This window comes from Mangifera indica, chromosome 1, assembly GCF_011075055.1.
Source record: "Mangifera indica cultivar Alphonso chromosome 1, CATAS_Mindica_2.1, whole genome shotgun sequence".
NCBI lineage: Eukaryota > Viridiplantae > Streptophyta > Magnoliopsida > Sapindales > Anacardiaceae > Mangifera > Mangifera indica.
The window spans coordinates 10187752-10205943 of record NC_058137.1 but is presented as its reverse complement, the minus strand read 5'-3'; the positions used below and the strand labels follow the sequence as shown (position 1 = coordinate 10205943).

The 18192-nt window shown below is 33.8% G+C and overlaps 3 protein-coding genes across 3 annotated transcripts; 2 read left to right on the top strand and 1 right to left on the bottom strand.

The window, feature by feature from the left end:
* LOC123214066 lies at positions 1-1618 on the bottom strand. The gene is made up of 5 exons (XM_044633812.1): positions 1435-1618; positions 1287-1333; positions 981-1043; positions 284-416; positions 1-17 (listed from the first exon to the last, which is right to left on the bottom strand). The coding sequence occupies exons 1-5, from the start codon at positions 1616-1618 to the stop codon at positions 1-3; spliced, it is 444 nt and encodes a 147-aa protein (XP_044489747.1).
* An 8878-nt stretch (positions 1619-10496) lies between these two features.
* Positions 10497-13694, top strand: LOC123222787 (glutathione hydrolase 1-like). The gene is made up of 7 exons (XM_044645755.1): positions 10497-10753; positions 11348-11694; positions 11850-12368; positions 12458-12693; positions 12805-13069; positions 13168-13305; positions 13425-13694. Exons 1-7 carry the CDS (start codon positions 10747-10749, stop codon positions 13641-13643), a joined length of 1731 nt encoding a protein of 576 aa, XP_044501690.1. The 5' UTR covers positions 10497-10746; the 3' UTR covers positions 13644-13694.
* Positions 13695-14244: 550 nt separating this feature from the next.
* Positions 14245-17770, top strand: LOC123222773 (pentatricopeptide repeat-containing protein At2g22070-like). Its single transcript, XM_044645729.1, has 3 exons — positions 14245-16887; positions 17075-17132; positions 17293-17770. Exon 1 carries the CDS (start codon positions 14372-14374, stop codon positions 16727-16729), a length of 2358 nt encoding a protein of 785 aa, XP_044501664.1. The 5' UTR covers positions 14245-14371; the 3' UTR covers positions 16730-16887; positions 17075-17132; positions 17293-17770.
* The last annotated feature ends 422 nt before the right edge of the window (positions 17771-18192 follow it).

The following is an 18192-nucleotide window of genomic DNA, read 5'->3' as shown; positions in this document are numbered from 1 at the left end:
TCAATCCTCATCTGACTCTGCGATCAAGAATTCACAGCATCAGCACAAAACTAAAATACAGTAAAAGTTTCAAGGATACATTAAACTGTAGAGTTAAGATATTGTGCCACCAATTGTAAATGAAACAAAAAAGTACCTGTCATTCTGTTGAGTAAGCGAAGCTAATGTTACCTGTGTTAAAAAAATTTATGAATTAGTTCCATTTCCAGAACGAAATCATGTGCCTCCCTAGTACTGGTATCAATGACCAGAAAGACAAAAAGTCTTGTATGTAAATGCATACCTTGTAATGCTTCCATGCTCTCCTCTTTATAGACGCCGAGAGGTGAGCCATGAACAGAAAGAAGCGTCTCACCAGGCTTAGGCAACCTTAAAGTTTTTGAGGTCATTCCAATAGATAGCCTTTGGCAGGTAGCCTGCAACCATAACAACCATTATTGTCACTTTACGAATGAACTGTTCTCCAGATAAATAACTAGATTCTCCCAAAAATTTTTAGAATCCTCCATAGTCAAGCTCATTATATAAAGCCATACTGTTGCAACAACTCATAAATCGTCTGAAAGAAACACTCCACCGAATATGAGAACTGAGTAACCAGCTAATCATCTCAAATCATTCTATTTTAGTAACCATCAAATGTTAATCGCTAGTTTAACTTCATTTGTATAAATAAACCAAGGTTGTTGCCTATCCTCGTTATTTGTTTCTTTTCAGCTGATCATCTGGAATATTCAGATAGTTAGGACTTGTTACATGCAGTCCAAACAGTTTTGCAAGGCCCAGAATAGCAATTTATAATTTGAAATTTCGGAACTTAGGGTGGCTCTTTCATTGTTTAGCCCCTTAATTTGTTTTGAAAAATAAAATATGGACTTATCTCTCAACTTAAGAGTGCAAGGAAAGAAATAAGTGGTCATATTTGATTAACAGAAGTAGTTGCAAGACAAAAAAAAAAAAACCATAAAAAAGCTACAAACCCTGGGAGTTTGAAAGGCATCATGCACTCCAAGCATCTGAAAATCACACGGCTCCTCCAGAAACTGAAAAAACAGATATGTCTAATTTAGAATATTACAACAGAAAAAGTTAATTAAATCTCAAGTCGTGAGTGCGAAGGGGCATATGGACGATGATGATGCTATAAAATGTGATTTTGATTGCATGTCTGAACATATAATAAAATAATAAAAATCAGTAAATAGTCAAGGAAACCCATTTAAATGGAAGAGGTTAGAGCCATGAAAATCCTTCCGAGTGGCGAGAAGGATACAGAAAGAACATACGAAGTCTCTGATCTGCTGGATATCAGTGCCTAGAACCATTGTTTTAACTGCCACCAATAACATAAGTTCATGTCAACCACAAACAAAGTAAAAGCAATCCATATTCCAGTCATAAATATCGTTAAGTTCGGTTGATATTCACCATTACCTGATTTGCTTGATAACTCATAGCCATCAAAAGAGGGAGCAGCAGAGCAGAAAGGATAAGCAATGGGCATCCGATGTAGAAGAGAAGTCTTTATATCTCTTCCATCAGCATTGTACATGCATGAATTGCCATCAATATCATTCCATTGCACTTCTAATTGCCCATTTTCTTCATTTCTTGCCATTGAAAGGTATGGAAGATTTTCTTTGAAGAATTGAAGCACGGGTTTTCAGCTGTTCCTGATCGAAACATGATTGAGTAAACGCAAACCAGTGAGTGTATGTTCAATCTCAACATCACAAATCGGCCTGGCTGCGGCACTTTCTCGTTTAACTGAAACATAATGGTGAAAATTGTGAAACTCCTAGTAGAGAACCAAAACTCAGTTAAGAGAATTTTTTTTTTTAAAAAAAACCTAGCATAATGACAAGAAGTTACAACTACAAAATCTGATAAATCAAGACATAATCCATATTCAATCGAAGTCTAAAAAAACAAGAAAATTCCAAGAATTCCCATCATATAGACACATGTTGAAATGAAAAGCATTTAATTAGATAACTTTCTTTTTTTATTTAATCGTCCTTCTAGTTAAGAAATGTTCTTCTATATCAAGTTGAGATTTTAAATTCAAATTAGCCATATCTTGACAACATGGTACCTTAGCTTAGTCTCATAATGCTTAAACTTATCAATTTTAAGAAATTACAAGTCAAGTGATTACTTAACATTTACTAAAGAAAGAATAATGACCAATATAAAGAGAACTGTGCAAGATAAGGGTTCGGAGCTTACTAAGGTTCGCCTAACCAAAAGCAATGCATTAATAGCCAAGAGATGGAGATTACCATTGTGCATCTTCAAACAAAATCAGCAAGCTCATTATCCCAGATGATGGTGATGGGATGCAGTGTTTTTACCCTTAACATATGTGTTCTTTTGCAGGTGAAGTCCCCTTCTCCAAAAACCTGTTGGAGCTGCCTTAGGGCTTTGATGATGGCTACTGCTACCTTCCATGCTTGCTTCAGTGGTAAATGCAGTAGACAGGCCTTGCTTTTTCCCCGTTATACAAGATGCTTCAGAAATTTCCAGAGTGAATATTATCCAGTCTGCAGCAAGCTCTCTTGCTCTGCTCCAGTGTTCTCCTGGTTGTTGTCTCTTCATACTGCTCCAGTTCTCCAGTGTTCCAATGCTCCAGCTCTCTCTTGGTTGCTGTAGTTTCCAGAAAATTGCAAATTGTCAAGATTTTCTCTCTGCTGCCTTGTCTCCCAAAGCATCCAGATTCTGTTTGCAGAAAGCGTCTCCATATTTTTGCTGCTTCAATTCCCAAGTCTTCTGGCCAAAACCTCATTCTAGCTTATGCAGTGCTTGCTGCACAGGCTTTGTTTCCTGCTGCTGTAGATTAAGCATCAACTGCTGCAACCAGCTTTTGCCTTTGCCCAGTTTTATTACAGTAGCTTCTGCTCAATTTTACTGCAGCAGCTTCTGCCCAGATTTTACTACTGCTGCCCAGTTCCTTTGCTGCTACAGAAATCTGTTATGGTCCTATACTGCCCAGATTTCTCTGCCTATTGGTTTGGCTTTGGATTGTAATTATCGTATGGTTTTGTACAGTGGGGACTGACAATTTCTCTCCTTTGTTTTCGTAGTTGCTAGGATGTTGTCTTGCCCTCCTCTTAAGCCCTATCTTTGTTTGAACTTTGATAGACCCTCAAGGGGAGTAGATTCTTTTGTAGTTGTTGTGTGAGTTTCTTGCAAAATTTTGTTTTTGGTTTGCTGCCCTTACCTTCGGAAATGGTGAGTTTAGATTGTTTTCAGCTCTTCTTTTGAAGGCTCTTTTTCCTTTTTAGGTTTAATATATTTTTTAACTTATCAAAAAAAAAAAAAAAACCATGTAGTTAAAGGGGTGTTTTGAATACAAATCCCTTGCAAATCAATGAATTAGTACCTTAAAATAATAGAACAATGTTACATGTAAATATTTTTAGTACATAATTTATGTACTGTAGTTATGTAATTGAGCAATGTTACATGTAAATAATAGAATAATGTTACATGTAAATATTTTTAATTTAAAATCACTTAATTATATGATAACATATCATATATGTACCTAAATTGACCTAAAACCCATGCATCCTGACATCCAATTCCAAATAAGGTAATGATGCATATAGTTCACAAAAAGATTCAAGTCAAACTTAAAAATGGATTTGGAGGATCTCAAACAATATCAAATCATTATGTGCTTCAAATTAAATCAAATTGAATGAAAAAAATATAATTTGATTCAATTTGGTTGATGATTTTAGCTTATAAAATAAACTAGATTATTATCAATGGAGAAAATGTTATCAATCATATTTTTAATAGTTTATTCATTTTTTGAATTTTAATTATCTTTATTATTAATACTATTTCAAAATTAATGCAATTAAAAATTACGGATATATATTATTATTTATATAATTAAATGTATTGTTAATTATAAATAAGCAATATAAAATGTTCATCAAATGTATGTAATGGTAAAATTTTAAATATAAATCAATAGTGATAAAGTTTTTATATTCAATTTTGATTATTATATTGTTAATTAAGAAAGAACATATTTTATTTATTTTTTTGACAATAATTATCATGTTTATATATAATGATTTTGACATAGATAAGAATGGAAAATCCGAATCAATAAAGCCAAGTTTGTTCTTTGCTTCCACTGCCATATGAACAGTACTACTCCAAGTTGAGTTGTCTCCATTCAGTGGTTGACAGACCGAAAAGGCATTAGGATTATCAGAGAGGCTTGAGAGCTTGTTGTAGACATGGTTAAATAAAGGGAAATTATAATAAACTAGATTTGGGAAATTGTCCAAAACTCTAAGAATTAAGTAAAAATGCACTTAATTTGGGAAATGACTAAACTGCCCTTATATATAAACCCCACATTTTCCATGGATTTACCGTTTAAATTCAGAGAAAATTTTGGATCTTCCACGGGTCTTCCACAAGCACAACAGATTTTGGTCTTTTTCGTCAACTTTTCATGTTTTTCGACAACCAAAAATGACAAATAAGGATAATACATCATCCAACTTCTTGTTTAAATCTATTTATTATTAGGAGTATTGAGATTTGAGGGAGATTTTGAGATTTGAATGTTTAAGGTTCCGATTTTGAACAATACAAAAATGTTTTGATTCTTGATTGTTTTGCTTAAATTTCTTGAGGCGTTTTGTGTTATTGGATGTGTAGATTTGATTTGTGTTGAAATTAAAGGCTGAAATGATGATTTTTGACCAGAAAATGGGTTAAATCTGTCGGCGTTACGGTAATCTCCCATGGGCGCCTATGGGGTGGGGGGAAATTTAGTGTTTTCGAAATTTTAGGGGGAGGGGGAAGAGGGGGAGATCCAAGGGGGTTCGTGGGAAATTTTACACTGAACCGTGAAAACTGTGGGTTGGGTGAAAATTGACTTTTTTTAAACTATAAAACCTGTAGGAGACAAACTTTGAATGACCATAGCTTTTGATCCAAGAAGAGTTACAGAGTTGTAATATATCAATGCGAAGCTTGTTTCGAGCTCTATAACAACAACCAACTTTGTTGGTTGTGCCCAATTTGGAGGCCCAAATAAAACTGTTTCAGTGTGTCTTATACAGGTTTTTTGTTTTACCAAATTTAGAATTTTCGACTTTTATGATTTTGAGCTTGTTTGTGACTGGGCTAGACTTTTTTGATATGTAGTTTTTAAATTTGACATCTGTCTCTTTAGTTTTATGCTTTTTTAGAACTTTTTTCAATGTGAATATGAAATTTCAGATCGATTTTTCGGTTTTCTCATGCCTAAAAACATGTAGTTTTCAAAATTTAGATCTGTTTTTCCAGATTTTGAGTGATTTTTTTATTGTTGATATTCTAGGGTATTTCAATATATCTATTTATTCTTAATATGTTATTTAAATCTTTTATATATTGTGTAATATCAAAATACCCCCATATTTTTCTAATATTTCATTTACCCTTAAATTATTATCAAATATCCAAATGCCCTTTTTATATAACATACAAACTAGATTTAACAAATAAAATTAAGTTTTAAGTTAAGATTCATATAAATGTTTTTTTTTTACAAATTGATTTTTTTCAATTCAAATTCAGAAATACGAACTTCTTCCTTCCGAACTAGTAATCAATATTAAGTGAAAATGAGAGTGAGAGTAAGTATTTAAGTGATATAAAGAGTGCATGTAATGAAAGTGAGAGTGCGAAGGTTTATATAGATGTGGTGAAGGGTAATTTTGGTATTTAAAAAAAATTAGGGCATTTTCGCTTACGAATAGGAAAAATAGGCATTTTTATTTAGGAATAGGAGAAATGAACATTTTTGCTTAATAAAAGGATAAAATGAGTATTTAATATAATTTCTCTTAAAAAAAATTATAGGGGTCAAAGAAAAAGAGCCTATAACTCTAATACCATGTTAAAAATTGAAAAAATATGAATAGATTATATTTGTAGTATATTAAATTGTTTGAATAATATATAAATTTATATCTATCATAGATCGTATATAAGGAAATACAAATAAATATAATCATTATACAATAATATATTGTTGGAAACATTTAAATTCATGCCAAATTCAATTTTGTAACTACTATAAACATAAATTGGTGTTCTCGACTTCAAGTTTGCAACAAATCCCATCTCAATACGATACAAGGTGTTGATGTGAGTCATTTTCACGACCTCATTTGCCAGAGTATTATATTTCTTGGGAGATAGTTTGTGTGTATTGGTTTCTGGGAGAAGTTATTTTGTTTTTACTTTTTACATTCATCATCATTGGAACGACAATTTTTGAATATTTAAATAACAATCCAATTGTCATCTAACTATTTTCAATAATTGTCCTTTGACAGTTAAATAAATTGGATTAGATCGACCTATTATGGGTGGATCCCAAATTGAGTATAGTCATCAACACAAATAATGAAATATGAGATACTTTCTCAAACTTTACATTCATAGGAACCACATATATCTAAGTATATAAATTGTAAAAGAAGTCAATCTCTTATAACTTAGTCAAATGATTTTTCTTAGTAGTTTTTACAGTTGGACAATACTTATATACAAACAGTTCTATTTATGTGAAAGTTTTTAATAAACTTTCATGAGCCACTTTATTCAGTCCATTTTAGCCAATCTATCCTAATTTAACACGTCATATATTTATATTCATATTCATACATATAGGAGAAACAAATAATGAAAAACTATCATTATCATAGTGAAGGGTAACAAACACCATATAACCATTCAACTAACAAACCAAATCCTTAGAAATCAATTCTATTATATTTTGATAAAACATCTAGAGAAATTCAAATTATATTCTAGTTTAAGATGAACAAATACTTCAACCAAGATTCATCGAATATTTAAAGTATATTGAATTTTATGTAGATATAGGATTCGACCACCTTGCAAAACTTATTTGCTCGTATTTATCCCTCTTACTTCATTGCATACATAAATCCAACTCACCTCCTTTGAGATTCGACTGAAATTTACTAAAGTTTCTTTGTCATGAATTATTTGGTCGATGGCTTTTGAGTTCATAATCTACATAGGATAATACTCAGTCAATATCACAATGCTATAAACTAAAGTTTCATCATTTTATGTAAAATGAGATAATATCATTTCAGCTCCATGCATTTATAGGCAAAATGACTCTTGTTGCTTCAATTGCAACAAAATCATCTTGTTTTTGTCTATTTTTCTAGTATGTTTGCCACTTTCCCATTTCAATTCCTTGTTTTTGTTCTTTAAGCATTATACAGTCTTTTTCCTCTACTCAGACTTAGGTCACTTACTTTTGAAACTTTTGGAACTCGACTATACAATGTATGCATGAGTACTAGGTCTAGCTACCTCAAGGATGTTTTTCCTCTAATTGTATGTGAGGAGAATTATTAATTAAGGTCCTTATATTCTTATTGTAAGTCATATGCATCTTTATACGCTCCTACTTTTGAGAAGAAATCGTTCTAGTTTATACTTGTAGTCATATACTAGATTGTTATTTATAGAACTAGTCAAGATAAGTGTTGCTTCTTACATGCATAATGTGCATCCACATAACATTTGCGTAAGGCACCATTCGGGTTCCTATCTCTTAGTCAATTGCAACTCTATCTTAACTTGATTTACAGCTTCGAAAGCCTTTTACTTATCTAGGATATTGCGCATTATTAAATGTCACACATTGTAACCATCCTTATTCAATATAATTCTCATTCAAATTTGTCATCATGTCCTAGGATGTTATGGTTAACTAAATCATAGAGACATATATCTAACACAACTCAATCAACACAATCAAATACACATCAATTGCCATAATTACACATTACAATTTAAAATATCTCACATAAGACACATAATTGAATATTCAGTATGTTCTCAATTATCTTTTATGACTCAAATGTTCAATATTTTAAAATTCAGTCTAATTGCGTCAATATTAATTATGAATGAGAATTTCACTAAATTCTTCTAATCTCAAAATTCTCATATTTAACATATATTAAATACACGATACAACAAATACATCACATATTATGAGTTGGACCATTTCATCAACCTGTATCATTCTTAGAGTCACTTTAACCATGATAAAGTCTTTTATTATTTGTGATAGGTCAAATACCTTGCATTTCGTTAATTTGAGAATAACGTTAAAACGATGGATTTTTTTACATACATTACTATGCATCGCTCTTTAGTAAGTTGTAATGTATCCACTTAGTCCTAAAAGTTTTTGAATTCTTGTTTTGAACAATATCATTAATTACGAGGCTAATAGTCATGTATGGATATTATTAGACTAAGTACTATCTCTTTTCTAATTAAGAGAGTACGTCTGATTATATATATAGTCTTAACATGCACCATTAGACCATTAGATAATCATATCATATACTTAATATGATGGTCTCTAGCCAACAATCTTGCATGAATTACAAATATGTGTTTTTGGGAGTTGGAATAAAGTATTACATGTCTTTACATGTTGTAGGACCCATGGAACACGTTCCACGTGCAAATCTAAGCATCACATAGTTGCCACATGTCAAAAAAGGGTTTCATGCGAACAAACACACCAGAAAAAGTTGCTCACATGCCAAAATATAGTCTTGTGCTCTTTCACATGTCGAGATGATGTTGCACACGCTTCCACACATTGAAACAATGCATGCACACGTGTTTGCATGCTAGAAGTGAGCCATACATGCCACCACGAGTCGGGAGAGGTCTCTCACGTGCCTCCACGTGCACACATGGACATTGAACAGTTTGAGTCAAACTTTCATCATTGACCGATTAAACTTTGACCGTTGACCAATCAATTGACTTAAATGGACATTGAATAGTTGGGTCAGCCCAATTGACAATGGGTTGACCTGTTGACAATTGAGTTTTTCCAACCCTATTGCAACCCGATTGTGTGCAAAGAACCCAAAAAATTTCACCATTTCTGGTCACCCCTACGACAACAATACCATAAGGCTTTTAAAGGTCCCTAGTTGACCATTCTTCTCGGACCAATGGCAACCTCCAATGTCATTGGAATCCAGCGAAATAATGGTTTGAAAGCCACATCATAGGTCACGGTTTTTGGCTTTAAATCCATCGATTTCAATGTTACTTCGATTTGATTTCTAATTCAATGCATGTAAATGATATCTAGGCTTCATCCTAACATGTTTTTAACATCAATTTCATGCAATTTTGACCGAATTTAATTCATACCCAAAATTTGAATTTAAACAAAATTTCAATCACAAATCAAAATTTCAGATTATATAAATTATAGAATACAGAATTTAATTCATAGAATACATGGTAAAAACACAACCTAGACTTTGATACCAGTGTTGGAAACATTTAAATTCATGCCAAATTCAATTTTGTAAATACTGTAAACGTAAATTGACAAACCTGGCTTCGAGTTTACAACGAAGCCCATCTAAATACAACGTGAGGTGTTGATGTGAGTTATTTCTACGATCCCATTTGCTCATGTACTACATTTTTTGGGAGACAGTTTGTGTGTATTGGTTTATGGGAGAAGAACAAGAACAAGAAGTTCTTCTATTTTTACTTTTTACTTTCATCATCATTGGGATGATAGTTTTCAAACATTTAAATAACAATTCAACTATCATTGAACTACTTCCAATGATTGTCCTTTGACAATTAAGCAAACCAAGTCACGGCGACTTGTCATAGGTAGACCTAGACCCGATATATATAATAAAAAGATATATATTTAGAATATACATTAACTCAAAAAACCATCTATTTAAAATATATTTTAACATAGAAAATCATATATTAAAAATATATTCTAACAAAAATGCAATAAGGTGTACTGGATCATCATTTCATTACTAGTGTTTATATACAGCTAGGAGAGTCCAATACGAAAGGAATATAAATAATTTGTTTTAAACTAATGCTAAATCATTGGTATATACAAAGAGTAAACTAAGCTATTCGGCCCTTGATCTGTGGTAAATTAGTGCTAGATTAGTGTTAAGCACAAGGAGTAAATTAAGTTATTCAATCTCATGATTTATGCAGAAATCACTCCTATAGTAATAAATCTTTCAAATATGAAAATTGAAGTTTGGAAAATAAAATAAAATAATTTATAATGAAATGTCTTAAATGTTAATATTCCTAAATTTTATTACAATTGAAATGAAATAAGTTAAAATTACACATTATGTTAACCCTGCTCAAAAATCATTTTTTGTTTTGGTCTACCTGCTGCATATGGAAGTACCCTCTATTCAAAGAGATAAAGTGCTAGAAACTAATAATTATTTCTAAAAGGAATGATTCTTTATTTTGTGGTTAATTACATCAAATAAATGCCATTTTATTTTATTTTTGCCAATGATATGAGACTTTTGAGATCTTCAATGATTACTTCATCGATGGGATTGTATTTAATTCTTTGAAGAATGTCAAACATTAAAAAATAAAAAATAATAGGGAAAAGCTGAGTTCAAATTCAGTTACGACTTTCCAGCACCACAAAAAGTTCAACAACCCTACCAGTCACTCTCTTTTATGCACGCCTACCCAATGAACCCTTGCCAAAAGCTAAACCCTTTCATGCCCACGGAAGAAAAAGAGGAGGAAAAGCTAAACCCTTTTATGCCCACGGAAGAAAAAGAGGAGGAAAGTGGACAAGGCTTTCGTTTATTTTGTTGATGCAAATTAAATGCTATGTCAAGTGAGTCAATCTCATTCTCAATGTGGAACTTCTTTTAGTTTTGAATCTGTGATTATTTTTCTGTATCATTTGAACTTTGAAGGTGGGAATGCCTAGAACTATCAGTGTTGATTATCATTGTAATTCATTTTTCTTCACTCTATTTTTTTCAATTTTAGTTTGAATTTAATGCATTGGAGTTTGGTTCTATTCATATAAGGATATGAAATTAATTAGCTTTGAGATGCTGAATGTTTAAAATCTGATTTCGACTTTTTCATTTGGTATTGTTTCAATGTTGGGAAGAAAACGATGATCTTTATAAAGTAACCAATGTGCTTTGATTAATGTCTTAATTAGCTTGTTAAGTTGGTGAAATACACTTTTTACCTAATAATAAAGAAGAGAAAGATTGTTAAATATTTGCCTATGTAAGATTCGGGTTTTTATAATTAGGTCCTTCCTGTGCTGGAGTCGGTTTTCTCTGTATTTAAAGAAAACCTTTGGCTGAAAAAATGATGTGGAAATATAAACAATCTGAAGTTTATATTGTTAACAATCTTATGTTGTGTGATCTAATAGTCAAATTGATATTGTTGATGTTGTTGGTTGCAGTTTTGCCTTTCCTGTGGCCATCTGTTCTGTTTATCTTGCTTTTTTTGTTGGCTCCAACTTCAAGCCTTGACAGTTTGCATGGTCACCCAAAACATAGACGTGAGGTTATTGTAAAGCGCCATGGTGTTGTTGCGACTGATGATGGGCGTTGTTCCAAAATAGGTATGAATGTTCTTCGTGCAGGAGGCCATGCTGTTGATGCTTCGGTTGCTGCTGCTCTTTGCTTAGGAGTTGTCAGCCCAGCTTCAAGTGGCCTTGGAGGAGGAGCATTTATGTTGATCAGGCTAGCCAGTGGGAAAACACAAGCATTTGACATGAGAGAAACTGCTCCAATGAAAGCTTCCGAGGTACTTAAACTAACAAAAAATCTGAAAAAGACCATTTAGAATTTGCATTTTGTTAAGCTTGGAAACATTAACAACCTATCACTCTGCACATTAAATTATGTACATATATTTGCTTTGTTGAATGCCGATTTTATGCTTTCGATGCTTCTTTTCAGAACATGTATGTTGGCAATGCTTCTCTAAAGATTAGCGGAATCCTCTCTGTAGCAGTTCCAGGTGAACTTGCAGGCCTTCACAAAGCTTGGGAGCAACATGGGAAGCTTCCATGGAAAAGGCTTGTGAAGCCGGCAGAAGTTCTTGCTCGTAGGGGATTCAAGATTTCTCCATACCTTCGTATACAGATGGAGGATTCAAAGTCAGAGATCTTAGCAGATAAAGGACTCCGGGGTATATTCACATCAAATGGAAAGCTTTTGCAGGCAGGCGATGTTTGCCGCAACAAAAAACTAGCCAAATCACTGGAAGCAATTTCAAAATATGGCTTGAAAGCATTCTATAACGGATCAATTGGGTTTCAATTGGTGAAAGATGTTCAAATGGCTGGAGGAATACTAACAATAAAGGACTTGCAAAACTATGCAGTTAAAATGAGAAATCCGATCTCTGCCAACATTCAAGGCCTTAAAGTAATTGGAATGCCACCCCCTTCTTCTGGGGCTGCTACAATGATACTTGTAAGTATATTTTTGTTTTCTTTATTTTTCTAAAAATGGTTAACGATAAAATGAACAATAACATAAGTTTCATATTTTAATTGCCACAGACGTTAAACATTCTTGCTCAATATGGAGTTCCTTCGGGTGTTTCTGGCCCCCTTGGTATCCATCGCCAAATTGAAGCTCTGAAACATGGTTTTGCTGTGAGGATGAATCTTGGCGATCCAGATTTTGTTAATATATCTAATGTTTTATCGGATATGCTCTCGCCCAAATTTGCAGAGTCATTAAAGAAAACTATATATGACAATATGACATTTGGTCCCGGCCACTATGGTGGCAGGTAAACTCATAGTACAATCCTACACAAGAAACCAAATTGTTTAATTTCCGTGGTTAAAGCTTCAATCCTTCATTGTATGTTACTTCATATCAAATCCTTTCTCTCAAACAGGTGGAACCAACTCCATGACCATGGCACCACTCATGTGTCAATTGTAGATTGTGATCGAAATGCTGTCTCCATGACTAGCACAGTCAATTCATACTTTGGAGCAAAAGTATTATCTCCAAGTACAGGAATAGTCCTCAACAATGAAATGGGTGATTTCTCCATCCCTTCAAAGGGCGGTAAAGATTCCCCACCACCAGCTCCACCTAATTTCATCAGGCCAGGGAAAAGACCTTTATCATCCATGACGCCTACCATTGTACTGAAGGTATATTGCTCCATTGTTTTCCTCCTCTAGTGGTGATTCTTTCCATTTCCAACTCATCGGATTAGACCTTCCTGAGTTCCTTGTTTGTGGTTATGCAGGATGAGAAACTGAAAGCTGTTATAGGTGCCAGTGGCGGAGCCATGATTATTGCTGGAACTGCAGAGGTTTTCTTGAATCATTTTTTCCGTGAAATGGATCCTTTTTCATCCGTTATGGCACCAAGAGTCTACCATCAGGTTTATATCCGAGCCCATTGAATTACCTATTCTTTCCATTTGGTTTTAGAGGGCTGCAACTCACCATCTCATCATAACTTCGCCCAAACTAAACACTTTTTTTTTTCGCCTGCATGTAGTTGATACCGAACGAGGTACATTACGAGAATTGGACGACAGTGACGGGCGATCACTTTGAAATTGCAGGTAAGATCAGGGCATCTCTTAAAAAAAAGGGCCATGTTCTACAAAGCCTTGCAGGTGGAACCATTTGCCAATTTGTAGTACAAGAACTAGAATCTGGAAAGCTAATGGGTATTAGTGATCCCAGAAAAGGTGGATTTCCAGCTGGGTATTGATTGACATTGAGGGTTGTTTTATTGAATGCAATAAAAATTAGTGCTTATCCATCCTATTTTTTCTTTTTTATTTTCAAATATCAGAAATTGATAAATAAAATTATGAGTATAGATTTTTTAACTAATGTATAATTAGGTATATAAATAATGTTATAAAATGATTTATTTATTTTGAATTAAAATAAAAAATTACATGTTAAAAAATATATTCATATATTATTGATCCGAATTATTATATGATATGGAAAAGTATATTATGAAGGAAAATTATATTTCCCACCATATATTATCACGATTAGTAATGTCTCGATTACCCGTTAAATAAACAGTCACACCATGTTAATAAAGTTATGGTGCCAAATAAATTGAAATTATTATAATATATAACTACGCATTAATTATATTAACTTTATATTATAAGTTTTTTAAGAAATTTTTTAATTTTCGTTAACTTGGAGATATTGCAACGGTACGTGATTAAATTTTCTACTATAATTTACTTTAAATAATAATTATTTTTAAAAACATATAAATGAGTTTTTATTTAAAAAACATATATAATAAAATGAGTCAATCACTCATTATTTCTAAACGGCTGAAGCTGCCCATTTTCCCGCCAGATTCAGTCTTTGAAAAATCTCTCTCAATACATTTAATCAAACAAAATCCCTTAAATTCAATCTCAAATAATAATAAAGTCTTAATCGAAGCATTCAAGCTGGCTTCTAATGGAGCTTCCAAACCCTGCTTCTTTCACTTCCCCATTAGAGTTGTATGCTCATCTTCTTCAAATAAGCCTCAAATCCAAGACCCCATTTGTTGGAAAATCGATCCACGCCCTAATAGTGAAGTCCGGGCTTGAGTTTAGTGTATTTTTGAAGAATAACTTAATGAATTTTTATGCAAAAACGGGGTCAGTTTTTCACGCCAAAAAGGTGTTCGACGAAATGCCTATTAGAACTGCTTATTCGTGGAATACACTTCTCTCGTGCTATGCAAAACAAAGGAAAGTGGATTTGACATGTGGGGTTTTTAATTCCATGCCTTATCGCGATTCTGTTGCATGGACTACAATGATTGTGAGTTGTAAAGAGATGGGTCGTTTTAAGAATGCTATAAGAATGTTCGCAGAGATGGTTAAAGAGGGAGTCATGCCGACCCAGTTTACACTTACCAGTGTACTTGCTTCGTGTGCATCTGTTGGGGATTTGGGAGTGGGGAAAGGGGTTCATTCTTTTGTGGTTAAGTTTGGGCTTAGCGGGTGTGTCAATGTTGAGAATTCCTTGTTAAATATGTATGTTAAGATGGGGGATGAAGTGACAGCGAAGGTTGTTTTTGATGGGATGAGAGTCAGGAATGTATCGAGTTGGAATGTTGTGATATCATTGCATATTCAGTCTGGTAGGCTTGACCTTGCTCGAGCTCAGTTTGAGCAAATGATTGAGCGGGATATTGTTACCTGGAATTCAATGATTGCAGGGTATAATCAGCATGGATATGATGTTGAAGCATTGGATATTTTTGCAAAGATGCTGAGGGATTCCTCTTTAGAACCTGATAAATTCTCCTTAGCTAGTGTTTTAGCAGCATGTGCCAATCTTGAGAAGTTGGAAACTGGGAAAGAGATTCATGCATATATTATAAGAACTGAGTTTGATGTCTCTGGGGCTGTGGGAAATGCTTTGATTTCATGTTATGCAAAGTCTGGTGGGGTTGAAATTGCTCAAAAGATTGTAGAGCAGAGTGGAATCTCATATCTTAATGTTATAGCATTCACTGCACTACTAGATGGATACATCAAACTTGGGGATGTAGGCCCAGCCAGAAGGATCTTTGACTCATTGCGAGACCGCGATGTGGTTGCATGGACAGCCATGATTGTTGGCTATGAGCAGAATGGCTTGAATAATGAGGCAGTGGAGCTTTTCAGAAAAATGATTACAGAAGGCCCCAGGCCAAATAACTACACTCTAGCAGCCATGTTGAGTGTCATTTCAAGCTTGGCTTCTTTGGACCATGGCAAACAAATTCATGCAAGTTCCCTAAGATCTGGTGAAGCATCTTCAGTTTCTGTTAGCAATGCTCTAATTACAATGTATGCCAAAGCTGGAAGCATAGATTGGGCAAGGCAAGTATTTCATTTGATTCATTGGCAACAAGAGACTGTCTCTTGGACATCCATGATCATAGCTTTGGCTCAACATGGTCTTGGGGAGGAGGCGATACAACTGTTTGAGAAGATGCTGGCACTTGGTATTAAGCCTGACCATATAACTTATGTTGGTGTCCTCTCTGCCTGTACACATGTAGGATTGGTGGAACAGGGTCAGAACTATTACAATTTAATGAAAACTGTGCACAAAATTGAACCCACCCCAAGCCACTATGCATGCATGGTTGACCTGTTTGGGCGTGCTGGACTGCTACAAGAAGCATACAATTTTATAAAAAATATGCCTATTGAACCCGACATAGTAGCATGGGGTTCACTGTTATCTGCTTCAAGGGTCTATAAGAATTTGGAGCTTGGAAAAATTGCAGCAGAAAATTTGCTCCATATTGAGCCTGACAACAGTGGAGCATATGCAGCCCTTTATAATTTATATTCAGCTTGTAAAAAATGGGAAGATGCTGCCAGAATTAGAAAATCAATGAAGGATGGAGGAGTAAAGAAAAGCCAAGGATTCAGTTGGGTTCAGATCCAGAACAAGGTCCATGTCTTTGGGGTTGAAGATGGATTTCACCCGCAGAAAGATGCAATCTACAATATGATGGCAAAAATCTGGGAGGAGATAAAAAAGATGGGTTTTGTTCCTGATACTGAATCTGTATTGCATGACCTTGAGGAAGAGCTGAAGGAACAGATCCTTAGACATCACAGTGAGAAACTTGCTATTGCGTTTGGGCTGATAAGTACTCCAGAGAAGACTACATTGAGGATCATGAAGAACCTCAGAGTTTGCAAAGACTGCCACTCTGCCATTAAATTTATCTCCAAGCTTGTAGGCAGAGAAATCATTGTTAGAGATTCTACTCGTTTTCACCATTTCAAAGATGGGTTCTGTTCTTGTAGGGACTATTGGTAGGCTAAAGGTTGGGATGCTGGATTTGAAGAAATTCCAATTGTCAAGCAAAAAACAAGTTCTTCAAAATCTTAACCAAAGCTAAAGGTTTCTTAAGTCTTAACCAAAGCTGTGTAATGGTTTCTACTGTCCTACCGTATCTGTGCATCTTTAATGCTTTGGTATGAACACATTCTCTGAATGCCTTTTCAATTAGCTTCACCAGTTTGACCTCGACCTATGTACATTACAGTTTTACTTGTTTCTAGTTACAGAATCATGAACTTTCTCCACAATTTTTTAGTCATCTCTAGAGAGACATCAAAATCTTGGACAACAGTTTTCTCAATCCTTATGTTACTCTTGCAGGACTCATTCTCTTCAAGTTGCGGCTTAACCGTTCTGCTCTTCGAAAACCATCTTAATGGTAAATGTTTATTCCTTGTTCATTATATGACCAACATTATTTGCTTGCTTTCTTCCTTCAAACTTGACCAATAAAACAATTGCTTGATCTTGTGTTTGTTTCATCTACTATCTACCGAATGATGTTATATGGTAAATCTTCTCATTGATTGAACTCACAGGCACAATACTTGAAAAGCGACTAATCGACGATAAGCTATAGGAACAACAACCAAATACATCACTCATTCACGAATTGTTTATGAATGCGGGTGGAGGTATTATCTCGCAGACACACTGAGAAGAACTCCTTACAAGAGTGTATCTCCTCAGTTTCTACAATATTCATTTCCTATTTCATTTCATGTCTACATGGAAAATCAATCGTCTTCTATCAAATTGAAATCAAACAGTTAATGTAATTATTCTGTTTTTGTATAATTTGAATATAAATAAATCTATGTATTCATATTTAAATTAAGAATACATAGATAGAGTATCTACATGTAACTTTATCTCTTCGTCCTATAAATATAGAGGATTAACACAAAGGTAGGAGGTTCTAAGAAAAGACCCAAAAGAGAAGCTAGAATTTTGAGTTGGAGTTGAGCTTCCACTAGAGATATTACACATAGGATATTATTTTTTGTGATCACTATATAATACTTTGTTGAAACACTTAGAGATTAATAACAAAATTGTGGATGCAGACTCGCCAGCAGTAAACAAAATATTTTTAAAAATCTCTCTTGTTTTCACTATTCGTTCTCATACTTTGAATTGTATTTAATCATTGATGTAATAGATTATCGAAGTTATTTACTTAATTGTAACTGTCATTATCGTAATTTATTTTATAAGGCTCAAAATTACATACTTTTAGTTGATGAAAAAAAATTGTATAAACAATTTGATGCTAGAAAAAAGGCCTCCGTTTGAATCTCCATTGCATATATTGATTCACTGTCAACACTCTAGTATACCATTCTTCCCAAATGACCTGTAAAAGATGGAATAGAAGAGCCCTCGATTAATAGACCTTTGAAAAATCTAACTCTAGCCTAGTACCATCCAATCTTACA

Coding starts and splice junctions, on each gene's coding strand:
- LOC123222773 (XM_044645729.1), top strand. CDS start 14,372: ATGGAGCTTCCAAACCCTGCTTCTTTCACTTCCCCATTAGAGTTGTAT.
- LOC123214066 (XM_044633812.1), bottom strand. CDS start 1,618: ATGGCAAGAAATGAAGAAAATGGGCAATTAGAAGTGCAATGGAATGAT. Junction 1,044..1,286: donor TCCAGCAGATCAGAGACTTC/GTATGTTCTTTC, acceptor CTGTTTTTTCAG/TTTCTGGAGGAGCCGTGTGA. Junction 417..980: donor ATGCCTTTCAAACTCCCAGG/GTTTGTAGCTTT, acceptor TTATGGTTGCAG/GCTACCTGCCAAAGGCTATC.
- LOC123222787 (XM_044645755.1), top strand. Junction 11,695..11,849: donor CTCCAATGAAAGCTTCCGAG/GTACTTAAACTA, acceptor GCTTCTTTTCAG/AACATGTATGTTGGCAATGC. Junction 13,070..13,167: donor CGCCTACCATTGTACTGAAG/GTATATTGCTCC, acceptor GTGGTTATGCAG/GATGAGAAACTGAAAGCTGT.